The 18,564-nt window shown below is 46.5% G+C and overlaps 2 protein-coding genes across 2 annotated transcripts; one reads left to right on the forward strand and one right to left on the reverse strand.

The window, feature by feature from the left end:
- Positions 1–269: 269 nt before the first annotated feature.
- LOC100193827 (uncharacterized) lies at positions 270–1,779 on the forward strand. Its single transcript, NM_001138909.1, has 2 exons — positions 270–631; positions 700–1,779. The coding sequence occupies exons 1-2, from the start codon at positions 512–514 to the stop codon at positions 1,669–1,671; spliced, it is 1,092 nt and encodes a 363-aa protein (NP_001132381.1). The 5' UTR covers positions 270–511; the 3' UTR covers positions 1,672–1,779.
- A 122-nt stretch (positions 1,780–1,901) lies between these two features.
- Positions 1,902–10,817, reverse strand: LOC100502197 (uncharacterized). Its single transcript, NM_001363231.1, has 14 exons — positions 10,455–10,817; positions 9,776–9,866; positions 9,562–9,678; positions 9,276–9,451; positions 8,301–9,162; positions 8,105–8,202; positions 7,582–8,005; positions 6,897–7,496; positions 6,639–6,827; positions 5,639–6,166; positions 5,250–5,360; positions 5,023–5,141; positions 3,405–4,935; positions 1,902–2,836 (listed from the first exon to the last, which is right to left on the reverse strand). Exons 1-14 carry the CDS (start codon positions 10,649–10,651, stop codon positions 2,132–2,134), a joined length of 5,748 nt encoding a protein of 1,915 aa, NP_001350160.1. The 5' UTR covers positions 10,652–10,817; the 3' UTR covers positions 1,902–2,131.
- Between the last annotated feature and the right edge of the window lie 7,747 nt (positions 10,818–18,564).

Genomic DNA, 18,564 nt, shown 5'->3' on the forward strand with positions numbered 1-18,564 from the left:
ATCTCTCTCTCTGTCACTGTCTCTCTCTAGTAGAAAATAGATCCCCTCTGTAAGTTTCAACCCTTTGAGATATAAAAGGGTAAGACGATCACTTTCTTCTGACACAAGCACACCAGTTATAACACGCTCTACTGCTATACTACGATCAACACTACACTATGCATTTCATCGTTGGGTATCAATAGGTGATGTATCGCGGTGGTGGATCGGAGCGCAGCCAAACCAGACATTTTAAAAGAAATTTCAAAAAGAAAAGAAAAAAAAAAGGAGATAAGAAATGGTGAGCAGGCAAGCATGGAGTGGAGTGCTTTTAAATTTGGGTGTCGCTGTCGTTGAAAGCGATGGGTGGCTAGTTTTACAGACAGACAGCAGCACCTGCTCCTCCGTCTGGACTGACTGACTAGTGACTCAGCTCCACCCACATCCCCCTTCGTCGTCTTCTCCCTCCCTGCTAGCTGACCTCCAATCCACGATAAGGCAAGATAAGCTAGCTAGGAAGGCAAGGGATCCGATGGACAAGTACGAGCCCGTTCGCGAGATCGGGGCGGGCAACTTCGGGGTGGCCAAGCTGATGAGGAACAAGGACACGAGGGAGCTGGTGGCCATGAAGTTCATAGAGCGAGGAAACAGGGTGAGTAGTCAGTCTAGCCGTCGCGTCTTCTTTGCTAGCTAGTATCTAATTGATGGATTAATTGATAGATCGACGAGAACGTGTTCCGCGAGATCGTGAACCACCGCTCCCTCCGCCACCCCAACATCATCCGGTTCAAGGAGGTGGTGCTGACTCCCACGCACCTTGCGATCGTGATGGAGTACGCTGCGGGCGGGGAGCTGTTCGAGCGCATCTGCGACGCCGGGCGGTTCCACGAGGACGAGGCGCGCTACTTCTTCCAGCAGCTGGTTTGCGGCGTCAGCTTCTGCCACGCCATGAACATCTGCCACCGGGACCTCAAGCTGGAGAACACGCTGCTGGACGGCAGCCCGGCGCCGCGCCTCAAGATCTGCGACTTCGGCTACTCCAAGTCCTCGGTGCTGCACTCGCGACCGAAGTCAACGGTGGGCACGCCGGCGTACATCGCGCCCGAGGTGCTGTCGCGGCGAGAGTACGACGGGAAGCACGCCGACGTCTGGTCGTGCGGAGTCACGCTCTACGTCATGCTGGTGGGGGCGTACCCGTTCGAGGATCCAAAGGACCCAAAGAACTTCAGGAAGACAATACAGCGCATCATGTCGGTTCAGTACAAGATCCCCGAGTACGTGCACGTCTCCCACAACTGCCGCCACCTCCTCTCCCGCATCTTCGTCCAGAACCCGTACAAGAGGATCACCATGAGCGAGATCAAGACCCACCCCTGGTACCTCAAGAACCTGCCGAGGGAGCTCAAGGAGGAGGCGCAGGCAGCCTACTACTACAGCCGCCAGGGAGACAGCAGCAGCAGCAGCAGCAATAATGCGACAGCAGCACCCGCCTACTCGTCGCAGAGCGTGGAGGAGATCTTGAGGATCGTGCAGGAGGCGCAGACGGTGCCCAAGCCACCGTCCAGGCCCGACGAAGCAGAGCAACAGGAAGAAGAAGACGACCATGACGATGACGACGACTACGACAGAACGGTGCGGCAGGTGCACGCCAGCGGAGAGTTCGACATGATTATGAGCAGACTCCAAATCTGACTCTTAGTATCTTGCCTGCCATTGGTAGTTTTGTGTTGTAATGCGTGCCTGTAACATGAATTTCAGTCAAACTATACACTATCATAATGGTGATGGTATTGATGAAAATATTCAGTGGTAGGATTCTCTCTCATGACATCTTAACAAGAAAAGGAAGCAGGTATCAGCAGTTAGCATCGACCTTCATTGACAGTGAGCACCACAACCAAAGTCAGATCACACACCACAAATAAATTAATTAATTAATAGATAGATAGATTTTTAATCGATTGGTATTAGATTGTTCTCTTCCCACCTTTACTTACACCATCTTCCATTATGTTCCACATTTCCCTAGCAGGGCAGGAGCTGCTCAAAAGAACCAGGAAATAATAATTACAATCATAATGTGAGCGTATAAATATTGACTTGTACAGGGCCATGCTCCATCTTCGGCAGGGCTGCACTACCCAAAAAAAAACTACATGATCCAACCCTCCTCGTCGCCACTGCTAAAGGATTCCATCATATCACTCTCATCGCCTTCCCCTTCGTCATCACCCAAAATATCCATCAAGCCCCCTCCCCCTTCAAAATCACCACCACCATCAATGTACTCTGGGTCATCTTCAATGTCATCCGAACTGGGGATATCATCGTCACCACCATCTTCATCACCATCATCGCTGCTGCTACTAATCTCTTCGGAATCTGTATCCCCTTCCAGCACCGGCGCAAGGAGAACATCATCATCAGAGTCGCCATCGTCGTCGTCGTCATCGTCGGTTTCACCTGCATCCTCCGGGTCTGAATCGTCATCGGTTATTCGCTTCCTGCCAACTTCGAACAAGCGGGCAGAAGAGAAAAGCTCCTGGTGATCGTCCATAGCAACCACCCCAATAAGAGAATCATTGGGCTCAGTGGCAAGATCAAGTACGCAGCGGTCGATTTGGACGGTTGCAATATCCGAGTAAGTCACCGCATCAATCGTGCGGAATGCAGGGAAAAGAGGATGCCTGACCCTCCGAGCATTGATGGATGATGTCACGTCATCAAGATTACGCCTCAGGATGGCATAGATAACATCACCAGTGCCGTTGAACTTTATTACTGTCTGGTCCAGGGAAGGGACACTCCGTAAAAGCTTGAACTTCCTCAGATCCCACACCTCCGAATTTAAGATCACCTGTACAATATTTAAAGACAAAGATTAGGAGACAAACACAATAGCAACAAGTTCCTCTTTCTAAAATAATGGAACACACAACAAATAAATTTGGTAGCAAAGCCACAGTAAATAAATTATCCTTTCAGACCATTGTTCATCATCACCAATACCCATGTACTACGATAAATGTACTATCATTTTCAACAGCCGACAGATTTTTTAATGCCAATTAATCAATGCTGATGATTTGTAAGGCTCTTGTTGTTCTGCTACTACATGCACTCATTCTACTCAAAAAAATTATTGTGCAATGTTTTTGGGCTCGAAAGATCAGATCAAGTTGAATCCTAGAAAATCTGTTAATACAAAATGGGGCAAGGTTGAGGTACAATGACATTAACCAGATATGCTGCTGAACTAAACAACAGATCCTGGAAGAAGAGGAAGTATATCAAACAATCCTACTAACATAGTCATGAGAGAGAAGTGATACGTTAAGTTTAGGATGCCGTAAACACACAATAACGTGCTATGAGGTGGACAGAAACGAGATTAATTAGTATGGTTCAAGGAAAAAAACACATACCTCGTTTCCTGCCGGATGGAAGCCACCACCACAGTAATCTGTGAACTGGTCAAACTGATGTACAAAATTTGGCTGCCTTGTATCCCACAGGACTCCATTCCAAAGCAACATTGTGTCTGAAGGACTGAAATGTATAATGGGTTGTATGTAACCCCGGCCCGAACCTGAACTGCTAGTGTTATCAGGAAGCTGTGTAGCAAGAGTATATGTCTGCACATCATACAACTGAACCTCCCGTTGAGCTGTATCAGTAGAAAGGGCAGCAAATGAAGTTCCAGAGTGGTTAAACCTAGCAGCTTTGCAGGCCTCAAATGTGTGCAAAGGCCCTGCAGATACCGAGAAGGCATCCCAGATCTTAACCTCATTTAGGCTGGATGTGAGAATAAGCTCGTGTCCACCAGAACATGTCGCCTCCATCGTTGTAACAAGATGTAGGTGGCATGTTTGGGTCTCTAGGAGATTTGCCGTGTTGCAGTCAAATATCCTTAATTCACCTGTGTGGTTACCAGCCACAACTCGAGATGCATCTCCAAGAAATGTCATGCAAGTCAATAGTGATGCCTCATCACGGCAAACCCGACACTGCTTGAACCTACTGTATATAAAATGACGATCCCTACGAGGTATCTGGATCCCACTAAACTGCCTTCTTATCTCACGGCTACCCATACGAGCAGCTATGTTTGCAGGTGCACTAAGGCTGCGACTAGGCTCAGGGCAAACATGAGGGTGCAAAAGAGAAAGTGGTGGCAAAGTTGTAACTGGAGCAGGACACTGGCGGTGTTGATGTTTCAAGTATTGTACAACCAGTGAGTCAAGTGTCATACGTTCCAAATTTCCTGATTGTTGATCATTCACACCAGGAAGTGTTGTGGTGATCAACGTTCCTGGTGTGCTTTGAGAATTGTCCAAGTTTTCAGTAGAAACATAGTTGAAGTTTGTCCGGCCACAATGAAATGAAGTAGGAGAATCTACTGCTACTGACAGACCTTTGCGAGTAGGAGCAGGAGTTTGGAATACAGAGGGTTGGTACGTTTGATCAGTTGTTGCGAGGCGCTTCGTTGCTGATACAGAATTATTATCCTTCACATCCACAAGCTTCCTCTTAAGTGGCAGCGACAGTGGTGTCTTATTCAACATTTCTGCATCTCTAGTATCAGCCGCAATAGGTACAGGACTTTTAAGGATGTTGCTTGTTCTGCTGCCAGAAACAGAATGTGGAGTCTGAGCTCTTCGTGAGAAACTGGATGAGAAGGTCAGTGCTTTTTTCTTAGATGAAGGCGGGATAGAATCTGATCTATGGGCAGATTGATCTGTCGACATATTTATTTTATCTGAGAGAAATCCCTGAACACGTCCAGAGGGCCACTGTTGCTGAACAGATGATGCTTCCAGGGCAGCAACTTGGTGGGCAGGAAGCACCGCTGCTATCAATGGTAAAGGTGCAAGGCCAGCCTCCTTCTGCAGCATGGCAGCAGTGGCAGTGAAACCAGACCCAAGAAGATGTTCATGTATCAACTGCATCAGTTCCCTATACAGACCCAAAAAAGGAATAAGAAAAAAAAAAGAACTCAAAGCAGCAAGATGATGCAATAAAACAATCATACAGAAATTAAACCTTGAGTGGTAGGAGATAGGAGTAGCAGCAGCTATCCCAGCTCGCTCGATGCGCCTCAATGCTGGAGCAGCAGCATCAGTTGCTGCTAATGTTGTTTCTTTTCCAGAATTTGTCAATACCTGCCAAAGAATCATGTGAACATAGGACGCATCTAACCAACATGGCCTGTTTAGAGGGTTGAATCTTCAAAATTATTACCTATAATCACATAATATGAAAGTGCTTACCGCAATTAGTTCAATTGCCACTTGGGTCAGCTCAGCTTGCCATCTTCCACTATCGCCCGCAGATGTCTGGGCACTGGTATCACGGATCAGTTCTGATAATTTCTTCCCCACCTGAAACAATGAGTGGATAAATATCTTCAAGGTGCGCATCAGAGAATTATTTGACAAAACTAATCATCTTGTGCTATATTAAAAAGGCACAAGGACATATAAAAGTGGTAGAAAAACTGATAAAGATGACCTTTTCAAATGTTAATAGGCCCTATAAAAAACAGAGGGAGTACTCAGCTTGCAGTGGAATCATAGTTAACAATAATTATAAGTTACCACTATGACTGTAGTTTGTAACACTGGATATGAGATAAGTTATGTTCTGTAGTATGCAATACCTGGAGCTTGGTCAGTATATGTGCAATTGTATCATCTCTAGCCAGGCCAAGCAGGACACGGCAGGCAAGCGCTCGAATAGAATCTATAGCCACAGGATGTGTAACCATCCGAGAACCGAGAAGCTGTAAAAGAATTTTTATGCCATTATTGGCTCTTACAACTTCTCGAGCTTGACGGTATCCTTGCTCCAATTGAGCAGCAAGACCAGGACCACCACCTCCAACACCTAATGTTATTCTTCGATCACCGACTACTCCAGATGTCACAACAGGTGTGTTAGGAGTTCCTTGATGCAAGGTATTGTTCCTTTCAGCAGGGTTGCCATCACCAGATCTTTCACGATATTCACCCTGATTTGCTAGTAGATTCCTATCTGAAATACTTTTTTCGAAGTTCCTATCTCTGCTTTCTGAAGCAAGTGCTTGCGCGGCTGCAGGTTGCTGATTGGCAGTTGACAATGGTTTGTTGCTGATAGAAGGAGGCGGGCATACAAGATTGACGAGGACATTCAGTGCTGGACAGATCACCTGATTCACAAAAACAGTGAAAGCAGATTTTTCACAACCTCACCAATATCTTGGGTTAATAGTCAGACACACCATATTTTGTGCAAAACTGCCAATACTTGAGCAGTCTTCTCACAAAACTACAAACTTGTGACCATTCATGACCAATTGGGCCCACATCAGCCACAGCTCATCAAATTTGACATGGGCTCATCTGGCCAAGAGCATGCCGCTTACAAGTGGGCCCAGCTGACCATGAAATGAAAACTATCACGAAGTTTTACTATTGTGAGAATGTAGCCCAAGTAATGGTGGCCTGGTGGGTTTGTGAAATGGGCACAGAATGATGTAGGTTTGTAGCTCAAAAGTGTAAGCAGATTTGTGAAGTTCACTGAGTAACAATAAGAGCTGATATTTGAAATAACACTTCAGAAACCATCAGAGAATTGCAAAGGTTATTTAATTCATTCATATTTTCAAAGTGAGACCGTACCTCATGATCAATGTAGTCAAAACTTTTCACCGTGTCTAATAAGACAGCCATACCAGCACGATTGTTGCTTAATGTTCCCTGCACTATTGATTTGCGGACATGTGGTTGTGGCATAAGTGTTATGATGTGAAGAACTCCAATTGCATATTGAGTTAAATCACGCAAATAGCGATCACCATGTGCCTGAAACTGTGAATCAAATCAGGTTATTAACAAGCCTCACATAACCCAACAATGCATGTGTGCAGTGTGTTTTACCTTACACAACTCCAGCATAGTCACGTGACCATTTGAGGCAAAAAATTTGTCTAACACAGGCCAACGAACTCTCACAAGAGCAAGGCCTAACTTTCTGTCCCGCTGGATCTGACGAAAGACAGCATCCATAGCTTCATTGCTAATGTCAAAAGGTTTGTAGCCAGCTCGTGCACTAGAAGTGTTCCGAGCAATACTGCGGATGCTTTTGCTTGGCCGAATGGAGTCAACAAGCTGAAGGAGATGAGCTCTAAAGTATTGCCGTAGAGCAACACAAGTATGGTATGCAACTTGCTTCTCTGATGCAGTCAAAGCTTCAGCAGGTGACCGATCATTCCCTTGATTTACATTGGAGGATCCTGCTCCTCCAGAATTACTGCCAGATCTTCCAGATGCGCAACCATATAGGATATCGAGAAGCTTTTGCATCCCATCTCGTGCATCAAATAGATCAAGAACAGCTTTGAACACAAAAGCAGCAGCGAAAAAGATGCCCACATTTTTTCTAGCTAAATCTTGTGGGCACTCAAGAAGTTGAAGTGCTAATTCAACAACACTGTCAAGTGTGTCAGAGGAGAGCGCACAAACACGTTCCATGGTAGACTGCAAGCATATCAGAAGATTAGCATGGCAGAAAAGGAAGTAGAAGACTAGCATTAAGATTTCATGAACAAGTATGGTTGTCTACCTGAAGAGACCCGAAAGTGAATAAGCAGGCAGAAAGACCCATATATGTCTGGGTAATTCTAGGAATAGAGAGGATCTTCTGTATACCACCACGATCAACAAAGAGTGCAGCAAATTTTCGATGGGCAGCCAATGCACAAATTAATTTAAGAACATCAGGGAGTTGAGCAAAGTGGTCACATCCCTCCTGGTCTTTCATGCTCATTTGCAATAATGTGAGGCAAACATCAACACCTTTTTCATGGAGAACAGGACCCAAAGCTTCAACATACTCTCCCAAAATCTGTAGACACTGGATGCTATATTTTTCTCTAAGTTGTAAGAGCTGTGATTTGTCACTGATAACAAAATTTTCCAAATCCTGGTCTTCGCTGGTTTGTACAGCTTCTTCCGCTGCACGTTCTTCACCAACTTGATTTGTGCTTCTGTAACATCAAAGTGAACTCTCAGATAAATAAAAGGGTCAGTGACAGAAAACAATGTGAAACATAATGTGCATTTGTGTAAGCATTTCTCCCCATTACCGTGAGACACTAGTCGACACTGCAGCCTCTACAACTGCAGATGCAGCTTTCTCTGCCGCTACTATAACCGCATCACTATTATTTTCGGCTTTCCAAACCTACAGAATTGTAGCTCTCCAAATATATGATATGTCACTGATGAAGTATGAAACAGATGCTAGGCTATCTGCCATACAAGTTTAAAGATGTTCCATACCTCCAAAGCAGCAGATTTCACAAGCTCGGCAGCAGCATCACCTGCTGCTTTCACAGCTTCATCAGGTGCATTTGCAGATCTGGCCTCAGCCTCAGCAGCTCTCACTGCCTTCAAAACGATGTCAGATATATCCTTCAAGCCAATAATGCAATCCCTCAAACGATCTTCATATTCTTCTTTGGAAATAGCGCTAAACAACTCGAGGCCTGCAGAACTATTGTTCACATCAGTTGCCTTCTTTGGGTCATCAACCCTCACCACATTCCTGTCTCTGGAAGCCCGACCTCCGATTCTCAATCCAGAGGTTGGTGATAAAGGTGTCATTTCACATTCAGGCAAGTTGTCTCCTGCTTTTCCCTTCACTCTAAGTCGAGAGGGGGCTCGACTCAGCTTTCTCTTCAACAGTTCACCATTTTCGCTGATCTCTTCATCTTTAAGAGCCCTTGTCACAGAAGTCTTTTCCCCATATTTTGACTTTGTGTCACAAACAATTGTGCCATAAGAGTTATCATTGGTCCAATCAACCTCAGGGACGTCAGAATTATCTGATGAGGCAAAAGTGCCATCCAATGACCTTTCTCCATATGCTTGCCTCATTACAACACCAGGTTCATTGTCCTTCTCTGCTGTTGGGTTGGTCAATATTCCATACCCAACCCTTGTTCCATCCAACCGAGAACCATCTTGGGCCAGACGTGATTTACCCCTATTATCGTCTCTGCCTCGAGGATATTTGGTGTCTTGTGGATGATTAGCATCTCTTTGAGAAGATGAGGCATCACCAAGGACTCTTATGCGCAGAAAGTGCATGAGCTTTGCTGGCACCCCCAAAGTCAAGACATCCTCTACCAATTGCCCACCACTGAGGTGAAAAAATGAAACGTGCAAGAATTGGATGAATATCATGATGTATTCGGTAGTAAAATTATAACATTATCACACCAGATGATAAATCAATGAGGACACTAATAGTACCTGCACAATGCCATAGCAAGCAACCCAATCGCATATGTTCTCAGCATCTCAGCATCTGTGGGTTTATTTTTTCCTAGATACTTCCACTCACATTCATTAGATGCTTCAGGATCCTTCATTACCCACTTTTTAATATTATCTATGATAGAGTCTTCAAAGACATGAGGATACGGAGGCTGAGGAAAAGGAAAAGGAAGGCGTAACGAAAAGTTTAGCACAGTTTGAATAGATTGAGAGGAGACAACAAAAAGAGTGCATGGCACAAATGTATAGAGGAGAAGCCAACCGTCCAGGCAGAGTGACAGCTCAAGAGCAGCCTAGCAGCAGCGGCTTGTACAGCAACAGAGTAGGAGGTGTCGGACAAGAATTTACAAAACACCAACTCATAAAACTCGTCATTGTCCTGTTGATAGGTTTGAAGTAACATCGCTTAGTCATACAATTAACGGGCAAAATAAAACTAAATTGGTGCATAAAGAACTCCAGAATAGGCTATGCACCCGGAGCAAATTGGCCAGCTTCCCAATTGTAAATGTGCTCCTTGTGTTCGTGTTATTGAACGTTGGGTCAGCTGCACGTAACTCAAGATATCTGCAGAGGGAAACAAATGGTTAGGAGGCAATCGAACAAGCAAGTCTGCAACTCCTGTGTTTGTGTTATTAAACGTTGGGTTAGCTGCACATAACTGAATGAAACAAGTCTGCAACTCTGCGTCCACATGGTAAAAATTGAACTAATTATTTGCATGAAGCCTCAGAAGAAAGATTGCGGGGCAGTAGATAGCTGTTAAGTTGACAGACAGTACTTCCTAGCTGTTTAAAATAGGGATAGGGATGTAGCTCCCCGCCTGGAACTCGGCAGGTAACACGCAAAGCAGAGCGAGTTGCTATCCACACGAAAAGGCACACGCACACGCACACTAACGGTGGTGCAATCCGGCCGGGAGGTAGGGATATGATAGGTAGAACGCCCTTGTATAAAATCAAGTGAAGCAGGGATAGGATAGGTGGAACGCCCTAGTACAAAATCAAGTATGGCGGGAAGCAGCAATCTAGATAACGGGGAGGAGAATCGGCTCACATAAATACAGCAGAATCAAATTAAAGGTAGGAAAAGGAATGAAGGGATGGATAGAGATAGGAGCGGATGAGAGACTGAGTGAAGCGCAGCAGCACTGACCTGGCTTCGTGGAGCTCGCACATGGTGGCGAGGGTGTGGAGGAGGCGAGGGTTGGGGTCGAGCTCGCGGTCGAGGATCCTGGAGATGACAGTGTGGGCACGGGCGAGCAGCGCATCCTCGTCCTCGTGCGGCGGGCCGGACCCAGGCTCGGCGGCGGCGGTGGTGGTTGCGGCGGCGCCCTTCTCCGACTCCGCCATTGTGGCGCACAGGATTAGGATCAGGGTCAGGGTTTGGCGCTTGGTGCGGTGGTGGGCGATCGCGAATTCGAATCGAATGGAATCGACGGAGAAGAGGAGGTTGGTGGGAAGCGAAGAGGGGCAGCGAGTCCCAAACTCTCCCCTCGCAAGTCGCGATGGAAGGGAAGGGGCAAAGGCGGCGCGGCGCGGCGCGGCGCAGCCCGCAAGTAACCTGCTCTCGCGAACCTTCTCAGGTTTTCCCTTCTTCGCTCGCCACGGTTGGACAGAGAGTATTGGTGTAGGGTTCGGCTCGGCCTATGAGAATTCGGCCCAACAATGAATACGGACTGGGGTTTGTCTTCTTCTTCTTTTTTTCCCTTATCCTTGTATCAATCAAAATTCCAATTCTCCCTCAATTATGCTTTTGTTGCCCCTACTGGATTAGACTTGGACACAATTTGAAATTGAACCAAAATTAAACGGCCCAACCACTTACCAATTTACTCGTTTTCTTAAGAGACGACCAGTTGAATAAGCACCTTTGTAGCTAGACTCCTAGTAAATTGGTAGTGGCTCGGTTCAAGAAGTGTAGAATCAAAACAAGTCACAGGTGCATCAGGGCCTCATGCTCGCAACCAGAACCGATAACAACCGGTGACGTGGTAACATATGTGCTCGATACTAATCTAAGGCCCCCTTTGGAACACAGGAAATATGAAGGATTTTTGAAGGATTCCTTCCCTACAAGAAAAATTCCTGTGTGAGTCTTTGGAACACAGGATTCAATCCTATCAAATCCTTTGAAATTCCTATGGATTGCTTTCCTCCATACAAATTTTGGAGGAAAATAACAAGAGGTCCAACCTCTTGGAAACTTTCCTATGACTCTTATCTCTCTATTCAAATTCCTGCACAGCATCCAAATGCCAGGTGAGAATTTTTTGTGCATTCCCAATTCATATAGGATTGCAATTCATAGCCAACTCTAATCCTTTGTTTTTCCTATACCTATGTTTTCACATTCCTGTGTTCCAAAGGGGGCCTAAGTTATTAAAACGTCAAGCGTTTTGGACGTCTCCCCGCATTCGGCGGGTTCGCACTCTTCCGTGGGTCCCAGCTTAGGCCAGCGCCTCTCCACACTCCGCCGGACGTCAAGGACAGAGACAGCCAGATAGGCACAGGGCCAGCGCCCCTCTGCACTCCGCGGAACAGGACCACAGGCTCCCTGAATAGTCGATTTTGTCCGCCGCTCCCTCTCCAATTTTGAGTCCGTAGAACCTCCTCCTCCTCCTCTCGCTCCGCCGCCGCCTTCCCCTCGACCACCACGCTTTGGTCCCAGACCCACGGTCTCTCATCCTGGATCTCCACGCCATCAAGGTCTGGCATCAGCTCCCCCATCTACCGGGACCTCCACGCGCTCGTCTCCCACCCATCGGTGCATCGGTGGCCCTAGATCCGCCGTCGCGTCTGCGTCGAGGCGCGCCGTTGGGGACGCCACACACCGGCGCCCTCTGTTACGGCCGCGCGGTACACGAGCTGCGACTCGCGCGTACCCAGACAGGCCGCGGGGGTGCGAGCAGATGCAAACGGTGTACGCCGGCTTGCCTTCCGTTGATTGACGCTGGCATTGGCCTAGCTCCCATGCGCGGTCGTCATCGCCTCGGCGTCGGATGACGCTGCTTATGTGGTCCGTGACGCCGTGCGGGTCCACGCAGCACGCCGCGGCCAGGACGAGCAGCAAAGCAAACCGTATTTGTCCCGCGGCGGCCTCTTCGTCCCGCAAGTTCGCCCCACCTAGATCCGGCCACGCCGCACGCTCCCCTTTTCTGCCGCAGCGATGGTGTACGTGGATTCCTGGGACGAGTTCGTGGAGCGGTCCGTGCAGCTCTTCCGCGCCGACCCCAACACCGTACACCGTCGTCACCCGATCCCCTCTCTTCTTCTCCAAATTCCTTCCTGCTCCATTCCGTGTGTCTGATCCTACCTAACCTGTTTGTGCGCGTGTGTCTGCAGACCCGCTACGTGATGAAGTACCGGCACTGCGAGGGGAAGCTTGTGCTCAAGGTCACTGATGACCGCGAGGTACTACCTTGTCCTAAGCTGTATTTACTTAGAGGAGCTGATTGATGATACACTTGTTATTTATAGCTTATAGAATTGGGTGATCGAAGGGTAAGATCACACACCTTGATAAGTGATCCTACCATTGGATCTATGTTGTGTGTTCCGTGAGAGGTCATCAGATGTGTTAATTTTTAAATGTGATGGTTGGATATATAGGAGCAGGTGCCCTGAAATTCGGTATTCTGAAAATGTATTGGGCAACCAGTGGCACCTGGTTAATCATATGAAAGAAAATAGGCTCTATCTGATTCTTTAGTATGCCAAATCTGAGAATTGTGCAATGTGCATCATTAGTGAACATTAGTATTGATGTGTTGCTGTTGGACTTAGATCATAAGTTCTTTTGTTGGATGGATCTGTCTGAACTTCAGGTATTCATATATTTTGTTACTGAAATAGTATATGTATATTCCGTTGATTGAACTACCGGTACATCAATAATACTCTTCTGCATCTATGGTCCATGCTTCGCTTTCTATTATGAATTGCTAATCAGATTTTTGATAAATTTGGCAAAGTTTCCCATGCATTAATCATTAGGAACTGGTGCCTATTTGTCAAACTGGACTAAAAATGAAGTGTCATTCGATTGCAGTCTTTTCTGTTTGAGGAAAACAAAGTGTAACATCGATGGAGATCTCTAAAGAAATGACATTTAAGTATTGTGAACATTGATATATCAGAGGCGTCATGGATTGCTGTAGCAAATGGCGTTGCAGGCCTAATGTCGAGTATCTGTTCATGCTCATACTATGTGCCTCCATGTGGTGAGCATTCTTTCACACTAGCTGCATAAAAGTCCAACTTTTGTGCTTAGCAACTATATTAGTCAAATCACCAACAGCATGTTAACGAGGTTGTTGAATATATGCAACTATGTGCCATTTGGATCTGAGCGAGACATTTGTAGATACAGTCTATCATAAAATACGGGTGCATGGAGGATCCATTTACTATGGTGGAAGAACAGTCGCAGACATGGTCTTAATATTAATCGCCATGCTGATCCTGCTCATTACATGTGCTGCCCTGCCAGCTACTTGTTTTAATGCCTGACTCCTTCCTTGATAGGTAGCTGTTGGGATCGTCGAGGCTTTTTTTCATTGGACACACCTTCACCATCGGCCTGCCTTTTGATTCAATTGGAAAATGCTGCTATTGAAGAACTTTAGCCGTTGGACTCAAACTCTACTTGGATGTGAGTTGACTGAAACCATTCTTGCTGCTGGTTTGGCTGATTAGAGCAGACTAATACAACATTAGATGATGCATTAAACCTTCTGTTCCTCCTTTGCTAGATTACCTGGTGGCAACTTGCACTATTATTTATGAGCTCGCGCCGAACTGTTTGAATGCTACATGCTCATCAGTACGAAGTAAAAGTCGTATGCTAATCTGATTTCTAAGAAATTCCCCTTTCGGTCTGTCAATTGTCTGTGCTCCTTATCTTTCAATCCAAATGGCTTTATGTAATCCATTGTAGCACATTTCAGTTGCTAACTGAGATTTCTAATTATACGGAAACAATTGAAGCCGACATGGTAAGAGCTTTAAGTAAGTCTATGATTCATTGATTCGAGGAGCCAACTACATATGACCGTTGCTTGCTGCTGTTATGTTATCATATTGCCTTCCTCCATGGAGGTCCCAAACCTGTCATTTATAGGATGGATTTTAAGACATCAAATGTTCTTCTTGATGTGATATTTTATATGTTTAATTTCAATATGTTTCATATTATGCTTAGACAATGCATGTTACCTTGTTAATTGTGATGATTTTACTTATGTAGGAGTACAACACAAAACTATCTGAGTTCTGTTTAGCAAAAGCTGGTCCTTCGGGTGATAAAGCTCATGTATCTACTCGGGTTGTTGCCACTTATGGTTGATGCTGCACCAGAGTATGTAATGATAGGTACCAGGGATAAACTTTTAGCTCCAGTTGCTACCTGTAGCAAGTGACGAGTCCAAACAAGATGAAGATAAAAAAACTCCCACGTGACTGGTATAGCGTCCGATAGGGCGCTGTTTTTTTCTAGTCTCATTAGAACCGGACCTGCCAATATCGACTTGCGCGTTAGAGATCTAGCCAGTACCAACTACCTATTTGTTGGTTTCTAACGGCCCGAACATGAATAACTCATTAGTGCAAGTCCAACGTGCTCCCGCACATACCATCGAGTCGCGGTTAATGATGTTGTCGTGCCCAAAAACATCACGTGGGAAACACCATGGTGCGCAGTTGGGTTACAAACACCGACAGCTGGCGCGCCAGGTAGGGGTGCGACGTTGATCTACGACGACTCTATGGCTATCATCTTCTGCATCCCGGTCACCTTCAATGCTAGGGAGATCTTCTGCTTCGGATCCCTCTCGTGCATTGTAGATCAGAAATGCATCCTGCACCGCATTGCGAACCCATCCGGGAAAAGATCTTCTCCGATGGCACCAAATGCGGGGGCGGGCTCGCCTCGCCTAAGTCCAACAAGAACTACACCGACGAACTCTAAGGTGCGAGGATCTCGACCAGCTTCCGCCCTGCACAGAATTGTGCTCGCGTGGGGTGGGACCAGGACCATTACGACACATATAGCCAGGACTGGGCATAAAACCCGATACCCGAATCCCGAACCCGAAAAACCCGAACCCGAAATACCCGAACACGAGAAACCCGAAATCTAATTTGGGTATAACCTCCCGGTACCCGAAATTTTATAGAGAATTTCGAGTTCAATTACACGGTACCCGACTAGGAAACTAGTACCCGAATACAATACAACACAAGGAACAAGGCCCAATGGGCAATGGCCCATTACGGACAAGCAAAAGCAAGGCGCATGCAATCAGTCCAGAGTTCCAGACTCCAGAGGCCTCTCGGCTCCAGCGGTCCAGGGCGAGTAGCTAGGCGACCTCCGTCCTCCGACCTGTGCATCCAATCCAACCCTAGCTAGCAGCAGCCGCCGCCGTCGAACAAGGAGCACCAGTCCACGGTCCGCTACCGCGCCACGTCGCCGTCCTGCCACTGCCGACCATCCTGCACCGAGCCGCGTACGGCGACGCCCAGCTGACCGCCGTGCCGACCGCGGAGGCGCCCAGGCTGATTTGCGCGAGCCCAGCACGGTGCCACGGTGCACGCCCGCGACCTGCGCTCGACTGCCCGGTGCCGAGCTCGTGGTGTAGTGAAGCCAACATTGAAGAACGGCACCAACATCGGAGGAATCTTGCAACGTATGTGCTAACTGCTAAGTGCTCAGTGCTTGGTTTTTTTGTTATAGCAGATTTGATCTAGCAGATTTTTGGTCTAGTAAATTTGTTCTAGCAGATTTGATCAGTAGAAATAGTAGTTCTTAATAATTTAATATGATTTGATCTAGCAGATTTTTGTTCTAAGTCTAACACATTTGTTCTAGCAGATTTGATCAGTAGAAATAGTAGTTCTTAATATGATTTGATCTAGCAGATTTTTGTTCTAACACATTTGCTCTAGCAGATTTGATCAGTAGAAATAGTAGTTCTTAATATGATTTGATCTAGCAGATATCATTTCTTTAATTCCTTACTATGTGTTTCCTTTTTAATAGATGCCTGAACCTGAAGACATATTGGACAAGGGCATGGAATCAGTGGGCACTGGCACTCTAGACAATGATGGGACACAAACACAACCATCACAATCACAAGGGGCTGCTGATCAAGAGGTGGTTGACCTTGACAAGGATTGTGCACAACATGAAAGGAAGAAGATGGCACCAAGATCAGATGTGTGGAACCATTTTAGCAAGATCAAAGATGATAAAGGCATTATGATAGCTGCAAAATCAAAGATGATCAAAGAATTTGGTGGGAAAGGAAAAGGGAAAGAAAATCCTACCACTTCCAAGTCTCAATCAACGCCAAGCAGCATTAGATGTCCTCCCTCTAAATCTGATGAAAGACCTGCTACTTAAGGTTTGAAAGCACTTATGTTTTACTTTATCCTTAATTTCTTTGTGTGCTACTGCTTACTTCTATGAGCAAAATGGTTGACCTGTAGGCTGTAGCCTTTCATACATTGGTCATGCAATGGAGGTTGCAGCTTACAAGTTACAAGATCACAAAAAGCCTGGAGGTTGTAGCTTACCAGTCCACGGTCAGCAAAGAGTTGTGTGAGGCTGTGACTGTGAGCTGTGTGCCTGTGTGTAATAATTTGACAGTTGAGAACTTGAGACTGTATGTCTGTATGTGTGATTTGCCTGTAGCTGTTTGTCTCACTGTCTGTAGCATTTTATTGCCTGTAGGCTGTAGCTGTGGACCTGTGGTTTTTTATTGCTGCTGTTGTGCTGTCTGTAGCTGTGTTAAATGGATTTATTGCCTGGAAAGACATGTTATTGCTATCGTTTCTTTCCTGTGTAGGCGACTAGGCATGTCGCATGTCTGCATTTTATTGTTGTCTATAGCTGTCCAGATTTATTGGCTGAAAGTACATTTTATTGTTGTCTACAATTTCGGGTACCCGATTTTTATTGCCTGTTAAACCGGCATATTTATTGCCTGTACATTTTATTGCCTGTTAAATCGGGTAACTGTAAATTACCCGAACCCGAACCCGATTTTTTGAGTACCCGAATTTTCGGGTACCCGACAAAATCGGGTCGAGTTCGGGTTCGACTGTTCAATACCCGAATTTTTTAAAACCCGAAAAACCCGACCCGAATTTTCGGGTATACCCGAATGCCCAGTCCTACCTATAGCTCAGCTGACTGAGGCTGCACATATATCGTGGTGGACCCCTTTGTCCATGTCACCCACTCGACGTGGAATCGGATCACTCGGCGAAAAGAAGCGGGTAACCCTGGCACTGGCGTAGCCAGGAGAACAAGACCGGCGATTGTTCTGACCGCTCCGCTCTCTAAGGAGATGGCCGGAGCACGAGACGTCGCCCCCAAGCTCTTTCTTCCCGGATGTCCTCTTTATCTAGGGAAGAGTACGTCGGAACAACGCCGTAACATTCGACGTCACCATAAAGCCGGGGAAGGGGATCCTACTCAACCCATCTCCCGGGACGAAACATCTGAAGGTAGGAGAGACTCCTAACGATAGAGCGCTCCGTGAGCGCTTGCAATTCCCGACGTTGTGATCATCGCCACACCCATGGGCGCAAGCGGGGACAAGCTGAGCATGACACCAGGCTCCGACGCAAGAACCTGCTTCTCCATCGGAACCTACTGCCCGACTTCGCTCGAGCCCTGAACACGCCGAGTGAAGTCGACGGAGCCCTGGCTTAGATCGCCAACGGCCTACTTTCGTGCACCCCGGACACAAAAGGCTATCGGCAGATCCTTACCCGGGCAGCGAACCATCTTCTTCCCCCACTCATCCGGAAAACGACATGCGCTGAGTCATCAACAGTCGGTGAGACGCATGGAGCAACATCAACCAGGTTATCATCGGGAGCAGGAGTTACCTCCAGGACATATCGACTAACTCAGATGGATGGTACTCCGATAGGGAACTAATTGAACATTGAGCACCTCAATAAGTTTTACCCTTAGTAGCGCCATAAACTCTAGATGGTAAGCTACCACTTGTAATTCGATGACTTCATTCTCAATAAAGCTTCTATTCCTTTTTCCACATACAATTGTACTCTCGCATGCTACTAACGGACCAATTGGCTTAAGTTGGTGTCACATGCTTACGCTTACAAACAAAGGGTGCATACTATACCCTACTAACGGAGCAATCGACTTAAGTCAGCATCGGCTTAAGACAGTGTCACATGCTAACGCTTACAAACAAATGGTACATATCGTACCATACTAACGGAGC

The sequence above is a fragment of the Zea mays genome, chromosome 10 (assembly GCF_902167145.1).
Source record: "Zea mays cultivar B73 chromosome 10, Zm-B73-REFERENCE-NAM-5.0, whole genome shotgun sequence".
In the NCBI taxonomy this organism is placed as follows: Eukaryota; Viridiplantae; Streptophyta; class Magnoliopsida; order Poales; family Poaceae; genus Zea; species Zea mays.

Coding starts and splice junctions, on each gene's coding strand:
- LOC100193827 (NM_001138909.1), top strand. CDS start 512: ATGGACAAGTACGAGCCCGTTCGCGAGATCGGGGCGGGCAACTTCGGG. Junction 632..699: donor TCATAGAGCGAGGAAACAGG/GTGAGTAGTCAG, acceptor ATTAATTGATAG/ATCGACGAGAACGTGTTCCG.
- LOC100502197 (NM_001363231.1), bottom strand. CDS start 10,651: ATGGCGGAGTCGGAGAAGGGCGCCGCCGCAACCACCACCGCCGCCGCC. Junction 9,452..9,561: donor GCTGTCACTCTGCCTGGACG/GTTGGCTTCTCC, acceptor CCTTTTCCTCAG/CCTCCGTATCCTCATGTCTT. Junction 5,142..5,249: donor TGGCAATTGAACTAATTGCG/GTAAGCACTTTC, acceptor ATTCTTTGGCAG/GTATTGACAAATTCTGGAAA.